The sequence below is a fragment of the Trachypithecus francoisi genome, unplaced genomic scaffold (genome assembly GCF_009764315.1).
Source record: "Trachypithecus francoisi isolate TF-2019V2 unplaced genomic scaffold, Tfra_2.0 Lachesis_group17, whole genome shotgun sequence".
Classification (NCBI taxonomy): Eukaryota; Metazoa; Chordata; class Mammalia; order Primates; family Cercopithecidae; genus Trachypithecus; species Trachypithecus francoisi.
Window position 1 is genome coordinate 40,874,216 of NW_022681462.1, and position 14,988 is coordinate 40,889,203.

A 14,988-nucleotide genomic window follows, 5' to 3' on the forward strand; every position below is an offset into this window, starting at 1 on the left:
AGAAACAGAAGCAGCTGACCTTGTCAGAGCTTCCCATGGGTGTCATCTCACTTGAGCCTCCGTGCCTGGGGTGCTGTCCCTACTCCTCCTTTATGGCTAAGCTTTGTCTGCCTGCCCACCACCAACATGCCTCTCTCCTGGGATTAGCTCTCCAGCTCTGCTTTGAGGAACATCACTGGCCTCATTGGATACAGTCTTGTAGGGAGTGCTGTGTGCTGCCCTTCACTGACCAAGGAGTTCATACATGACTCAAACTAGGGCAGTCACATGATTTGTTTGGAATCTCAATCTTTTGCTAACTGACAAAAAACATGATTGGCTCTTACCCATCTGAGTGATGGGACCAACGTTTTCTGGCTTCTGTCATTTTTGGCCTGCCAGAAATCCCTGACTTGTTCTTCAGCATGTCTTTCCATTTTGAAAGTTACTTCACATGATAGGCAGAATAATGGCACCCCAAAAACGTGCACATTCTAATCCCCACATCCTGTGAATATGTTACCTTACACAGCAAAAGGGACTTTGCATCTGTGATTAAAGTTAAGCTTCTTTGAGATGTGAGAGTATCCTGCATATTGAGGTGGGCCTGGTGTAAATTGCAAGCGTTATTATATGTGAAAGAAGAAGTCAGGAGGGTCAGAGTAAAGCAGTGTGAGAAAAACCCGAGCAGCGAAGATGGGAGTGGGCCACTAGCCAAGGAACGCAGGTGGCCTCTGGAAGCTGGAAGAGGCAAGGAAATTGACTCTCCCCTAGAGCCCCCCCGAAGCATTGCAATCCTGCTGATTCTTTTATTTTGGCCCAGTGAGACCCATTCCAGACTGACCTCCATAATTGTAAGATAATACATTGCATTGTTTAAACCACAAAGTTGGTGGAAATTTGTTACAGCAGCACTAAGAAATGAATATATCCAATTATCCTTCTAGAAAGCTCCTTTCATAGTATACTTTTTGCTTAAATAAGCTAGAAGTGATTATTATTGCTTGTAACTGAAGAGCTAAAAGTAATAAACTAATTTCCAGGCCTCCGTCCCCTGTATCCATCCCCTCATTCTGTTTCCAGGCCCTGATTTCTGTTCGACCAGCCTTCCCCTCCCCCATTATGAGGATCTGAGCCCTGCTTAGTGATAGGACCATGCCCTGTTGACAGGCCTCAAAGACACTAACTGGCTGCTCACCTGGTCTCCTGGCTATCATCTGAGCCAGATTCCTTGTCTCTGTGTCTTTTCCACAGGTCAGGTCACCCTGCTCCTTATCTGGGACCCAACTACCCGTTTTCCATTATCACTTGGCTGGATCGTGACTTGCTGTTACATTTCTTTCTTGCACGCTGTACCCTAGCCACAGACTCAGCCACTTCTGCCCCAGGATCAATGCCCTCAGAACTTACCAAACCCCAGTAGAAGGACTAATTCTAGAATACAGCATGCACCCAGCTGCTCCTTCCTGCTGCAAGTATCGCACTCAGACTGGCCACATCATAGCATATGACACACACGTGGATGTCTGATGGTTCAGGGTAGCAGTACACAAGCAGAAGCTGGTCTCTTTCCAACCCAGAACTTTATAATTAAACAAGCTTCTCTTGCTGTATCCTAAAAACACAAATCCTGAAAGTATGAATGAGAAATGAAACCCACTGACATAAAGGTTAGTGAGCAGATTTTGTGTTTTTATGTAATTAGTTCGAATTAGCAAGGAAGGCATTTGATGGGGCAGTTTCCTAATCGCTGACCTCACTGGGGCTCATTTCAGCTTTGCAAACTGGTTGAAATGAAAATTCAATGTGTTTCCTGTTCTCAAATTTATCTGTCACTCCAACAGGTTCATTACAATTGCAGGAGGTGCAGATGAACCATCCGGGGTGAGCTGCCGACTCCAGCATGTTCCGGGAGCCAACCTGAGCCCTATAAAAGATGAAGGGCCGGCGTGCTGATTCCTTTAGGGCAGCCAGCTTCATCAGTTTCTTCTTCTGTGAGGTAAAAGGGATTAATTAGACAGCGCAGGCTTTGAGAGGGAGAAAAACCCAGCACATGTGCTCATCCTCCAGGCCTTTACACAGGAGAGGAAGAGAAGAGAGAAGGCAGATGGTCCTTAGGGAAGATGATGTGTCAGCCTTGGTACTGGTATTAAAGGGATGAGAAGCAATCATGCCTTCTTTTCCATACCCTCTTGTCCCCCAAATTAAAAATACATTGAGACAAAGAGAGAGATGTAAGAGTCAGATGAACACCAAAATCTCAGCTCTATAGTTTTTTAAAGTTCGTTTAGAGAATATGCCCTAGATCCATATCCAGTTGAGCTTCCTAAGATTTCTCCCCTCAAGTGAAAGGATGCTCCATGCAGGACTAAATTTGCAGAGCAGGCACACTGCTCTCCGAGTGCTCCCTCACACCCTCCTGCCCTGCAGCATCACGCCAGGGTCCTGACACAATTGTGCTGCTTGCCACATGGAGGGCCACAGCAGGAGGGGAGCGCCACCCGCCCAGGGCCAGGGCCTGTGAGCCTAGGAGATGAGAAAGGGTGCTCAGTTCCTCGTTGTCTCCCTGCTGTGTGGAGTCCCTCCTTCCCTAGAAGGGGCAAGGAACCAGAGAAGAAGGTATGGTACTCTTCTGCCTGGTGCTCCCAGAAAGGTGGATGTCCCTGTGATATTGGCCAAGATAAGAATTTGCAGAAAAGCGAGAGGTATTGAGGATCTTGGCCTTTTACTTTGGAGTAGCCAAAGGCACAGGAAATTGAGCTAGAATTCTCACCTTCAACTGAAGGGATGGATGACTTTGTCCTTTATCCTTGTCACAGGAGAGACAAAACTCCCCTTTAGAGACCCCCAAGAGAATTGGACTTCCTTTCTCCACAGAGGCTGAGCTCAAGGATGAGGCTAACGCAAAGAAGATCTCTGGAAAAAGACAGTCAGAACATGTGTGGATTTTGAGAGCAGGGAAAGGTCCCTCCTGTCTGCTGGGGTTTCAGGCCTGGTGCGCAGCCCCTCTCCCCTTGACTCTGTGGCCCACATCTCCCTCCATCACACCGGTTTAAGCTTCCTCTTCTTCCAACCTAAGTGTCTGCCTCCATTTTTCCCGCCCTTCCAGAAAGACTCCTTTCAGATCTGGTCATCGCTAAAGACCCTTCCTCTGATGCCCTAGTCCCTGGGGCCTCCCCTCCCCTCTTCTACCACCTGCTGGAGATGGGGCATGGTATAGCACGGAGCTGAGCCCACCTGGAGGGAGGCCTTACCCCTGCTGGGTGGGGACAGAAAACACAGCCAAAACTGAGAGTCACCTGGGCGTATGTAGTTTTTATCTGGAACTGCTATGAGATTCCCAGAGTCCAGGACCAGTACTTTGTGATCCTGGTCATGAATGCTGAATTTCTTCGGGTTTAAGTTCTTCACCTTTGGACCTAGATCAATATCACCAGATATCAACACTTCACATCAAAAATGACTCAGTCTTCTCTTCCCCACATCCAAGGGCCCCAGCCTCAGCTCACCACCCTGCCTGTGGGCTCAGACATCACAGCCACTGAATATTTCTTCCACTCCTGGGCTTTCTATCTTGCTGGGACAAGCAATTTAGCATTCTGTGCAAGTACATGGGTTCCAGATTTGGACAGATGGATTCAAATCCAAGCTCTGCTGTAGGACAGAGGACAAGTTACTAAATCCCTCCAAACCTCAATGCCCTCATCTGTGAAATGAGAGTAATAACAGCACCTACTTGAGAGAGGAGTTATGAGAACTAAAATGCTTACTCAAGTAAGTAGCACTTAGCCTGAGAGAAGAAAATGTCTTACATATAAAAAGGACTCTTTATAATCATTGTTTTTCTTAACTCTCTTTTTTGCACCCTCTTACTGGAGGCATCATTCCATCAGCAGTGCCTAGAGTGGGACAGATCCCTGCACTGGCCAGTCTAAGGGAGCGGTGATGGGAGAGTTGGGAGGGGTGGAGGCAGGAAGCCTCCAGGAGCGCAGCACGGTGCAAGGTTGGGCTTTAGCGGCTCCTTTGAAAAGCCACAAATCTTGCACCTGGCCCTGGAGGAAGAACTTCTAGCAGCAGGACCAGCCACAACAGTCCTCAGAGGGTTCTTAGGGCGTGGGCTCCTAGCAACTCATTTGGGCCAGGTCTGCCTAGAGTAGGGTCTTAAAAGGGAACCTTCCCTCCTGGCCTCGGATTGGACAGGTGACCCTCACCTCCACAAAGAGCTCAGCACTTGTTTGATAAAGGGCAGGGGCCCCCAGGCTGGGCCAGTGACTGTCAAGAATGGGTGGGTGGCTGGAAAATGGCAAATGTGACAATATGACAACACAGTAACCACCACACTATGCGAAGCTATAATATGGGTATCTGTGATAGGCAATTCTAATGTAGAGAATAATTCTAAGGTGCCATTCTCCCCCCATGCCATAAGCACACAGCCTCTGCCTGGGTTTCTCATTGTGGAATCTCTTCCTGGTCTTCTCATGCCCAGACAGAGGGGAGGACTCCTCCTGTAACACCGGCTCTCCTGCCACCTCCTCCCTGCAGCCCTCCTCAGCCCTCTCTGCACAGGCTGGCTTCCTCTCTGGTGCTGCAGCGCTCTGCACTTGTCAGTGATACCTGTACACAGGTATTGGCATCCTTGTCTCGCTGCCCTATAGCATTGTAAGCTCCCCAGGAGCAGGCTCCCTGTCTGACTCACCTGTGATCCTTCACCTCCCACCCTGTAGTGCCCCAAGCATCGTGGACACTCTCAGTGTCTATCGAAGAGATGGCTGGCCCCAGGCAAGATCCTAAGTAACTCCCCAGTGATACGGGGTCAGATGAGATCCATGGTTCTCACCCCTGCCTTCCATCAGAATGTCCTCGGGAGCTTTCCTGGGCCCACCCCAGACAGTCTGAGTTCATGGGGCAGGTGCAGGTTGACTAAGAGTCACTGAGCTAGCTGAACTCTAAGCCTTTCCATTGCCCACACTTTAATGTGCAAGAAATTACCTGCAAACTATGGTTCAGTAGGTGTGGGTGGTGCCAAGGCTCTGCCTTTCTGATGCGCTCCCAGAGCTGTCTGCCTTTCTGATGCACCGCCAGAGCTGTGGGTGCTGCTGGTTTGAGGCCACCCTTTGAGTGGCATGGCCTAAGGCTGTGGGGGTCTTCAGTCTCTTGACTATGATCAGAAGAGGCACCTGGAAGGTTCCCAGACACAAACTCTTCCTTGTCCTGTGCCTCTTAGCAGGTGAGCATCACCTGACCCTCCCCGGGCTCATCTTTCCCAGATTTATCTCCTGATGGGATTTGCTTCCGCAAAGAAAAGACTTCAGCCCCATCCAGCACCCTTAGGTGTCCCCAGTCTACAATTCTCCCACCCTCTAAGAGGGCCCAATGGCGCCATCCCCCATCCCCACCCTTGCACCTCAGCCACCCCCATCACCTCACCCTGGGGCCTTACTTGTGTGAACAAAATTCATGGAGGTGAGGCTTGGGCCTGGTTCCAGGGGGCTTCCAGCCGGGTCTGCAGTCAGACACAGTGAGGTTAGCATATGCAATTGGGATTTTCCAAGGATTTAGGCGTATCAAGGGCCATTTAATTGCCTCTTCTGTGTATGTGCTGAGAAATACTAGAGCAGCATGATAGTAATGACATTAAATCATAGCTTCCCTCCTCAAAAACATAGAATAGAGATGAATTGGCTCAGGGGTTTGGCCTCTGGCATGCTACAGACCTCTCCCTTCACACCTCAGTAGACAGTCATTGGATCAAAAGCCTCCTCCTATTGCCCCCCATGGGCAACACCCAAATGCGTTCCTCATGGAATACTCAGATGCCCTGTGCCTGGGTCATTCTTCCAACCCAGCCTCAGAGAATTGCTTCTCACTGGAGGCTTCTCTTCCACCTGGGTAGGTTGGGAGGGAAGAGGTGCATTTTGAAGGATATGCAACCATCCAGTTGGCAAACAGGATGCTAAAGTCCCAAATCTGTAGGTGAGGACGATCCTTTTATCTGCCACCTTATGTGCCTGGACACTGAAGCAAAGCTTCCTTTTCCCTTCCAGAATTTCTCTTGTCTAGTTATTTGTCCAGGGAAGTTTGAAAGCTTACTTACTGTGCATGGTCTGCAGGAAACAGCTGGGTCTGTGCACAGCACCTAGTAAAGTCCTGCTCTAGGAATTACACTTTGGCCCTGAGGTGGATTTCTACAAGAACCTTACCTTCTGAGTAGCACTGGGGTTCATCCTTTTCTGAGTAACACTGGGGTTCATCTTTTTCTGAGTAGCACTGGGGTTCATCCTTTTCCCAGTCTTCAGAGCCCATTTTCACTCCTGAGTTCTCCCCCACAAAGGACATTTTCAACGTTGAGTTATTATTCATCAGAAAATGGAATGAAGTCCAAGACCTAAGGAGATAGAAAGGGGACCAGTTATGGCATCTTCTGACCCCAGGACACCTTGCTGGATGTCCCTAGTGCTGAACAGACCACTGGCCTTGCTCTCTAGTTAGAAATGCTCGCTGCAACCAGAAAGGCCCCAAGGGGCCAGACCATGCTCTCCTGTCTGTCACTCCTTCAAAGCAGAATTTTCCGAACTGTGAGTCACAGTGCTAACACACAGGGTGCAGTAGCATTTTTGTGGATCTCGGCATTTTATAAAAATAAAATAAAAAAGTTAAAAGTGCATTGCTCTAGTCTTGGGGCTGGCACGCTATGGTCCTTGGCCAAATCTGGTCCCTGACTGTTTTTTTAAATAATGTTTTATTGATATACAGCCATGCTCTTGTTTACATATTGTCTGTGGCTGCTCTGAGGCTACAATAGCATGGTTTAGTAGTTGAGAGATCATCTGGCCAGCAAAGCCTAAAGTACTTACCATCTGACACCTTCTATAAAAGTTTGCTGCGTCTCTGCAGTAGCCTAATCTTTGCCTAACAAAATGCAGTTGCTCTGCAACCTCTTTTCGTGAAAACCTAAGCCACTGAAGGTCCCAGGAGGCTCAGTCCCTAATATCTTAGGGTAGGATTGACTCACATGACTTGCTTCATTGGGAGGCGTTGGAGGAGATATATTTATATATACAAATTCTGCACACCCTATCTCAGTTGACAAAGAGCTTTCAACAACACCAGCCCAGGCCAACATAGGACAGAAGTGGAGCAAAAATTGGCACTTCCATCTTACAGATAAAAAATCTGAAGTTAAGTGACTTGTTCAGAATCATATCACTTCTAAAATTGCAGAGATAGGCAGTTTGTATACAAACCCAATCCTCTGAGAATGGTTTAGGAGTGAGACAAAGGGAACAAAATTGTTCATGAAAAAAAAAAATGACAAGGAAGGGCTTCAGGACTCAACAATAAGCAGGCGCAAGTGGGTAGAGCTGATGGATCTTTAAGGACAGGGATATCTGCTATTTGATTTTAACCTGTTTGTGGTTTGGCAGTATCCCTGAATACATGAAGCACAACTGCCTTTGTCATGTTGGGGTAAATCAAAGGACGCAAAAAACTGGAGGCACTTGACTGAGAATTTGGCAGCCAGAACATCAGAGCAAGAAATGTCTGACAGAAATGTAGGTATCCAAAGACATAAAGATACTGTGGTGCTGCTGAAAGACAGAAGGATGCTTACAGGCTGGAGGACCTGGGGTCATCCCTGGGGGGTACTCATGAAATCGGCTGCCTGTATTAAGATAAATGCAGGGAGCTTTCACAGAACTCCCTAAAGAAGCAGTGCATCTGGACATCTGAAATCCATCTCTTTGCACTCAAAATCTGTTCCCAAAGACCAATATTTTCTAGACTCTGAAGTCAGTCTCCTGAGCCTTCAGAGAAGGGACTAGCAGCATTTCCAGGGTTTGTGGGTTTCCTAAGCTAGTGTCTGCCTGGCCCTCCAGCAATGCCCTACTTGTTGACGGAAGCCCTCCTGGGAGAGAGCAGGCTGCTACTGGGGCTGAGAGCAAGGTGTTTTGGGCAGGTCTCTGAGATCATATTTAGAAATTCAGATGTGCTTCCAGTGGAGATAAAAAGCAAGGGTCGAGATGGCCAGATGCTACTCTACTTCCCCATCCATGCCTGTTGGTCTTGAAAGCGAGCACAGGAGGACCACCCACCTGGGCCAGGGATCCTCGTGGTCTGTGGCTCTGTCTTGGACTCCTGGAGCTCTGTTTGCCTTCAGTTCTCAGGATCCTTTACCTGAAGGAGCTAGGTCTGGAACTCATCTATAATCAACTGTTTGTGAGTGGCTATGCAAATACAACACAGTATTCCTTTAGCCAATAATAAATAGCATCCTCGGTTATCAGTCATCACTCATTTCCTGCTATTTTTCATGCCAAGGGTATAAACAAATTCCTGTGGGGGTAGTGCCACTCTGCTAAGGACTGTGCCACACCCATTCAACACATTTCAAGGCACTTGTGATAGATCAGGTGGCTTCCAGTCCAGTTCAATAACAGAGGTATAGAAAACAGAGGAGAGTGAAAGAAAGAGGGTACACAGGGTTTAGATCAGCCAATGAGCCTGGGAGGTTCAAGGAAGCCCTTGTTCTCATGATGGTTCTTTGCCCCAATCCCAGAGTTCATGCAAGTGGAGTCCCCATGTCCCAGAGAAAAATGTTCTCCTTTCATGTCCCCTTCCAGGTACATTCTGGGATGCGCTGGCAGTGCCCTATACCTCTTCTGTGTCCCCTCTTCTTCAAAGGTGACATGCAAAGGAACCTTCCTTGATCAAGCCCTCCAAGGACTAGCTTCCTTCTACAGCCCATTAGCTATTTACCTGCATTTCCTTGCATTTTTCCATTGTATTTGCCCTTGTCAGTTACTGTGTATGGCTATGTTTTACAAGGCCACACACAGCTGGTCAGTATGAAGGGAAATCCACATAACCAATTAAGGTAATAACTTCCGGACCACCAGCAGCAGCATGTCAATAACACAGAAACAACAGGCCAGCACAATAGTCAACCACCACGCTCTCACTGTGCCAGGTCTGGGCTCAGCCCATTTATTTCTTTTTCTCTAGCCAAATTCTTTGACGACCCTGGGAGTAAATACCATCCTTCCTGTTTTACAGACAAAAGGCAGCGCAGTTTAAAGAGGATGTACAATTTACCCAAGATCACATCCTTAGTTACTGGAAAAACTATAACCCAGGGCTTTCTGAGCATGCTGCAGCCTCATCTCTTAAACTTCACTGAAGACTGTGGTCTCATCTTGTAGCCTTTCTTCACACACACATTTATGTAACATACAAATACAGGAATGTGTCTGACAAATCATTTTGCAAGATACATTTCCCACTTAATGTATCTTGACTTTTCTACTCAATATGATATCTCAAACCTCATTCCATTTCATCAATACTTTTCTACCATAGTATATCTAATTACTGCAAGGTATTCCATTATTTGTCTAAAGACCTGGAAAAAATGTTATTCCCTTGATGGCTAGAATAAAAATCCCTGATTTGTCTGTTAAATTCCCAGTAAGGAGACACGTATCTTTAGAGAACTTCTTGATAAACCTCTTGGGATGGGATGAGATTGTGAAGGAAAAGAGGAAGTAAAAATTTTAAAAAGTCAAAACAAACACTAACTTATCTTCTAAGAAGGTGGTTGGGGTAACTGTGGGCATTTCTGTGGTTCTGACTTCTGGAATGAATGAGGATGTGAGTGTCGGGGCAGCAGGTCCTTGCTCTCAGGACAGGGAAGATGGAGATGCGGGGAGGGTGCCATTTTGTGGTAGTTGCAATAGAGACTTGTAGAGATTCAGCCGAGTGGTTCCGGAAAGGAAAGGAAATGAGAGAGAAGAGTTTGTCTGTAATAGGGGTTGCTACATAGTGTAGTATGGAGTATTCATAAACTTTTGCCTTTATTGTCCCATATAAAACCTCAATAAGTTCGATTATCTGTACCAATACTGATATACAAGGGACACTGTTTGTTTGTAGGAGGTTGAAGCTCGAGAGAATAAGGAGCAGCTAACTTGTATGTCACATATGGACAGATCATAGTTTAACTAATCCTCAATTTTGAACATTTGAGTTATTTTCATTTTTACGCTATTATATGTATGAGATATATATCTATATACACATATATGCATACATAATTCTGTGCATAATATGCTTGTCCAAATCTTTGCATATATTATTGATTACTCCACTAGGATAAATTCCTACATGGGTAAATGCTAGGCCAAAGGACATACATATTTTATTTTATATACTTTTTAAAATTTTCTATCTTACAGTGATTTTTAAGGACTTCAATTTATTGGAAAAAAAATTTACTTTTCTAACTATTCACTGCAGAGGCAATCACCATTCAGACTTTTGACAGGTAGCTGAGTTCCCATGTGTATGTTTCTGTGGTATGTGTGTATTTGGGCAGATGCATGATGCATGTATGCTTTGTGTGTGTATGTTTTGTGCATATGTATTTTCATGTCATGTATGAGGTTGAGAGGTGAGGCCCGAAGGACTTCCTGGGTCTAGTGGGGACTTGGGGAGCTTTTCTGTCTTACAAGAGGATTGTAAAACACACCAATCATGAACTTTTCTGTCTTTCAAGAGGATTGTAAAATGCACCAATCAGCGCTCTGTAAAATGCACCAATCAGCAGGATTCTAAAAGTAGCCAATCACAGGGAGGATTGAAAAAAGGGCACTCTGATAGGATGGAAACGGAACATGAGAGGGGCCAATAAGTGAGTAAAAGCTGGCCTCCCCACCCAGCAGCAGCAACCCGCTGGGGTCCCCTTCCAGGTTGTGGAAGCTTGGTCCTTTTGCTCTTCACAATAAACCTTGCTACTGCTCACTCTTTGGGTCCGTGCCATCCTCAAGAGCTGTAACACTCCCTGCAAAGGTCTGCGACTGCTTTCTTGAAGTCAGCAAGACCACGAACCCACTGGCGGGATCTATCTCTGAACACAGGTTTGTGGACATGTTTGGTGTGTGTTATGTGTATATATTTTGTGTGTGTGTTGTGGGTATGTATGTTTTTATGATTTTGTGTGTGTGTTATGTGCGTGTTGGGCGGGGAGAAAGGCCTTTGGTTCCTTTGTATCCACAGCGCAAGACAGGGCTCAGCATGACTAGACATTTGCAATTGATTTATTTACATGAAAAGTATCCCCTTTTGCACGTTAGGCCGGAAAAAAAAAGGGTGCAGTAGAGCGATGCTCCTCCATTTGAACCAGCTTCCTGCATTCAAGGTGGCAGATGTGCTGAGAGACATCCAAGAGTTGTTTTAAGAGGATTACCAGATGACTCTGGAATTCCATCCATTCCCAAGGATACTCTTTTGATATTTCTGAACAGATTAGACCCCACTGAGAGATTCCACCTTTAAAGAAATTCAAGTGGCCACTTGCCAGCAAAGCCAGGTAAGCTGACACGAGGAGACAGACAGCACATGCTGCCAGGCATTCCCTTCATCAGACACCAGCTCCTGCCCAGCATGGGAAGCCAGGGTCCTGGTCACTTTGTGGGGCCAATGCTGCTGCTCTTTGGGTGACACTGCAAAGAGCATGTGTCCCCAGGTCACTGGCCATCCTCTCTGATACCAGACATTTTGGCATTTGGGACCCTCACCTGAAGCTTCTGGCAGCCCTGGGGGAGGGGGGCTTGTTCCCCCATGCACAAGTTATTTCAATAATTTACACCCATTTTTTTGTTGTTATTTGGGCCATAGGATGTGAGTTTTAACAGAGACGAGGGAAAACTCTCCAGAGAATGTTCCAGATTCCTAGGAATCCTATGAGCCCTCCTCTACGTGACTAGGACTGCATTTTTAAAGCCTTCATTTGTGCAAAGGTCTTTGTGCTGACATAGTAATACCCCATTCCAGGGGCTTGGGCCATGGCCTCCTGTCTTGGCAGCATTTCTGGGTTAAGGGGCAGCGAGTGATTGTCCTCGATGCTTGAGGCACTACAGGGTAGGAGGTGGAGGATCACAGGTGAGTCAGACAGGGAGCCTGCTCCTGGGGAGCTCACAGTGATGTAGGGTGGTGAGACAAGGACACCAATACCTGTATGCAGGTACCACTGACGAGTGCAGAGGGCTGCAGCACCAGAGAGGAAGCCAGCCTGTGCAGAGGAGGCTGAGGAGGGCTGCAGGGAGGAGGTGGCAGGAGAGCCGGTGTTACAGGAGGAGTCCTCCCCTCTGTCTGGGCATGAGAAGACCAGGAAGAGATTGCACAATGAGAAACCCAGGCAGAGGCTGTGTGCTTATGGCATGGGGGGAGAATAGCACCTTAGAATTATTCTCTACATTAGAATTGCCTGTCACAGATACCCATATTATAGCTTCACATAGTGTGTGGTTACTGTGTTACCATATTGTTTTATTTGCTATTTTCCAGCCACCCACCCACCCCTGACAGTCACTGGCCCAGCACAGGGCCTTCCACTTTCCATCAAACAAATGCCTGAGCTTCTGACTGAGGGGTAAATCACCTGCCAGTTGGGAAGGGTCCGTGTTATAATCCCTGTCTAGGCAGGCCTGGTCCAAATGAACTCCTAGGAGTTCCCAGTGGCCCTGGGAAATCCCCTGGCCACTGTTATGGCTGGTCCCGCCAGCTGGAAGAGGTTCTTCCAGGGCCAGATGCAAGCTTTGTGGCTGTTCCAAGGAGGCTCTGCAGCACTAGCTCAGCCTTGTATCATGCTGGGCTCCTGGGGACTTTCTGCCTCCATTTCTTCCTTCTTCACTCCTCCATTATCGCACCCTTGGCCCAGCCCATGAGGAATTTGTCCCATCCTAGGTATTTCTGATGACATGATGCCCCCAGTCAGAAGGTGCAGAAAAGATGTTTAATAATAACAACAATAATAAACACTTTGCTATTTTCAATGGTCAGGCATCTTGCTAAACGCTGTTCATTTAATAACATTTTTAATTCTCAAAAACCCCTATTAGGTGGGCTGTATTACAATCCTCACATCATGCATGAGAAGTCTGAGGTTTGGAAGGATTTTGAAGGTTGCTCTACGTCCCACACTAATAAGTGAGAGAGCTCAGATTTCTACCCATGTCTGTCTAATTCCAAAGCCCAAGTTCTGAATCTCTCAGCAGTTTCTACTGTGACAAAGACGAAGGACAAATCCAACACTTTCCAGGGCTAAAGGCGAGTGGTTCAGGAAATAGTTTTTCTAGTGTTCTAGCTGAATGTCTCTCACTCACATTCAAACCAGAGTGGAAGGGAACCCTGGGAGTCTGGTAAAACTGCTCAGTCTTCACGCAAAGGGAGGAGAAAATTGTCCTTTTTCGCTTCCCACATTGTTTCCTTTGCCCAAAAGCTAGGAAGCCCTGTCACTGGCACGTACTGGGGAGAGGATCTTCATGCATGTGGCTCTGTCCCTTCCCCTCTGACTGTGGGCATCTTGAGGACGAGTGTGTCACTCCTGCCACTCATTTCCTCCTGGAAGTACTCAGCACCAACTCAGATTCTGTTCTCTGGAGGTCTCCACACAAGTGTGGGCTAGTAATTCTCAGAATGACCCTATGCTCTGAGACTGAAACTCCCTCTTGGACAACTAATCCCACAACCTGGCCTCAGTGGAGTGAGTAATAGGGAACCCACCTGGGTACAGATCCGTGACATGTTGTATAGCCCAATGTTCAAAGAATTGGAGCATTATTTGATAAGCACCAATTTGATTCCTACCTCCTGCTTCCTGCAGCCTGCATTGTCATAAGATGCTGTCATTTCTTATGATTTGTCCCGGCATGTATAGCAGCAGGGATAGAAAGGCTAATTCTCCGCTTTAGGACTAACCATGCTCAACGGGTTGGATAATGCTGGGGAAACTGATCCAGCTGCAGATGCTCAATGGAAACATTCAGTCTCATGCCCAGAGCAGAGTCCAAGGGAGTATGGCAATGCATTGTCTTGGTAAGTATTCAGTTGGGGAAAATGGGAGGGGTCTCACACAGGTATGAGCAAATCCCATTAGGTAGGAGGAGCGCAACGAGGAATCTGGGTCACATGGTAGGCGTTGGATGCTCCAGATAAGCATAGTCAGTATCTGCAAGGCCCATGAACAAGGACCAGGGGCCCAGTCACAGGAATGAGGTTTGGAAGATTAGCAACTTTTAAGGGGCCAAGATATTAGACAGTAAGCAGGACACAGCCCAGAACAAGAAACAGTAGGGAAGTGGAAGAAATTATGTGATTTTGTGTTTACTGTAAGAAGCTCTGGAAGTCAGTAAAGACATGGTTGCAGTCCCCATCATTAGTGCTCTGATTAACATCTTCTGAATGTCAGTCCACTCGTTTTAAGATTGCATTTTCCTACAATGTCTGCACCTAAATGTTTGGCGTGTTTTCTGCAGTTGTTAGGTTTGGTATTCTGTATCTATTCATGAGGATCCTATTGATTAAAATGTATTCATTCTATTGATTAAATGTTTGCTCTCCTTACTGCTCTCTTTTTATTTTTTTGGTCATCTTAGTCTATCAATAATATAAGAGGTACATTAAGATCTCCCATGTAATGTAGATTTATTATTTTGATCTCAATTTTGGCATTATATATTTTCGAAGCCATGTTATTAGTGAACACTATGATAATCCTCACTTCATGGACGATAAATCTGAGGTTTGGAAGATATAGAAATTATCTATATGTCTTACACTAATAAGTGAGAAAGCTCAAATTTGCACCCAAGGTGGGGCGCAGTGGCTCACGCCTGTAATCCCAGCACTTTGGGAGGCCAAGGCAGGTGGATCACGAGGTCAGGAGATCGAGACCACCCTGGCTAACACGGTGAAGCCCCGTCTCTACTAAAAATACAAAAAAAATTAAGCAGATGTGGTGGCAGGTGCCTGTAGTACCAGCTACTCAGGAAGCTGAGGCAGGAGAATGGCATGAACCCGGGAGGTGGAGCTTGCAGTGTGCCAAGATCACACCACTGCACTCCAGCCTGGGGCACAAAGCGCGAGACTCTGTCTCAAAAAAAAAAAAAAAAAAAAAAAATTGCACCCAAGTCTGCCTAATTCCAGAGCCAGTTCCCATTTAGAATTGTT

At 46.7% G+C, this 14,988-nt stretch overlaps 1 protein-coding gene across 3 annotated transcripts; it reads right to left on the reverse strand.

The window, feature by feature from the left end:
- Window positions 1-1,650: 1,650 nt before the first annotated feature.
- On the reverse strand, window positions 1,651-14,693 carry IL37 (interleukin 37). Of its 3 annotated transcripts, XM_033175434.1 has the most exons (7): window positions 11,992-14,693; window positions 8,076-8,207; window positions 6,183-6,367; window positions 5,423-5,485; window positions 3,279-3,398; window positions 2,753-2,895; window positions 1,651-1,971 (listed from the first exon to the last, which is right to left on the reverse strand). In XM_033175434.1, the coding sequence occupies exons 3-7, from the start codon at window positions 6,340-6,342 to the stop codon at window positions 1,723-1,725; spliced, it is 735 nt and encodes a 244-aa protein (XP_033031325.1). In that variant the 5' UTR covers window positions 6,343-6,367; window positions 8,076-8,207; window positions 11,992-14,693; the 3' UTR covers window positions 1,651-1,722. The 3 variants fall into 3 exon arrangements, with proteins under 3 accessions (XP_033031325.1, XP_033031326.1, XP_033031324.1); XM_033175435.1 differs by lacking the exon at window positions 11,992-14,693 and having other exon boundaries at window positions 5,423-5,487; window positions 6,212-6,367; window positions 8,076-10,082; XM_033175433.1 differs by lacking the exon at window positions 11,992-14,693 and having other exon boundaries at window positions 8,076-10,072.
- Between the last annotated feature and the right edge of the window lie 295 nt (window positions 14,694-14,988).

Bases quoted from the DNA above. Each gene is read 5' to 3' on its own strand.
- IL37 (XM_033175434.1), bottom strand. From the start codon at position 6,342: ATGAATAATAACTCAACGTTGAAAATGTCCTTTGTGGGGGAGAACTCA. The intron at 5,486-6,182 runs GTAAGGTTCTTG...GTCTGACTGCAG, and splicing joins ACCCCAGTGCTACTCAGAAG to ACCCGGCTGGAAGCCCCCTG. The intron at 2,896-3,278 runs GTGACTCTCAGT...GTCTTTTTCCAG, and splicing joins TAAAAACTACATACGCCCAG to AGATCTTCTTTGCGTTAGCC.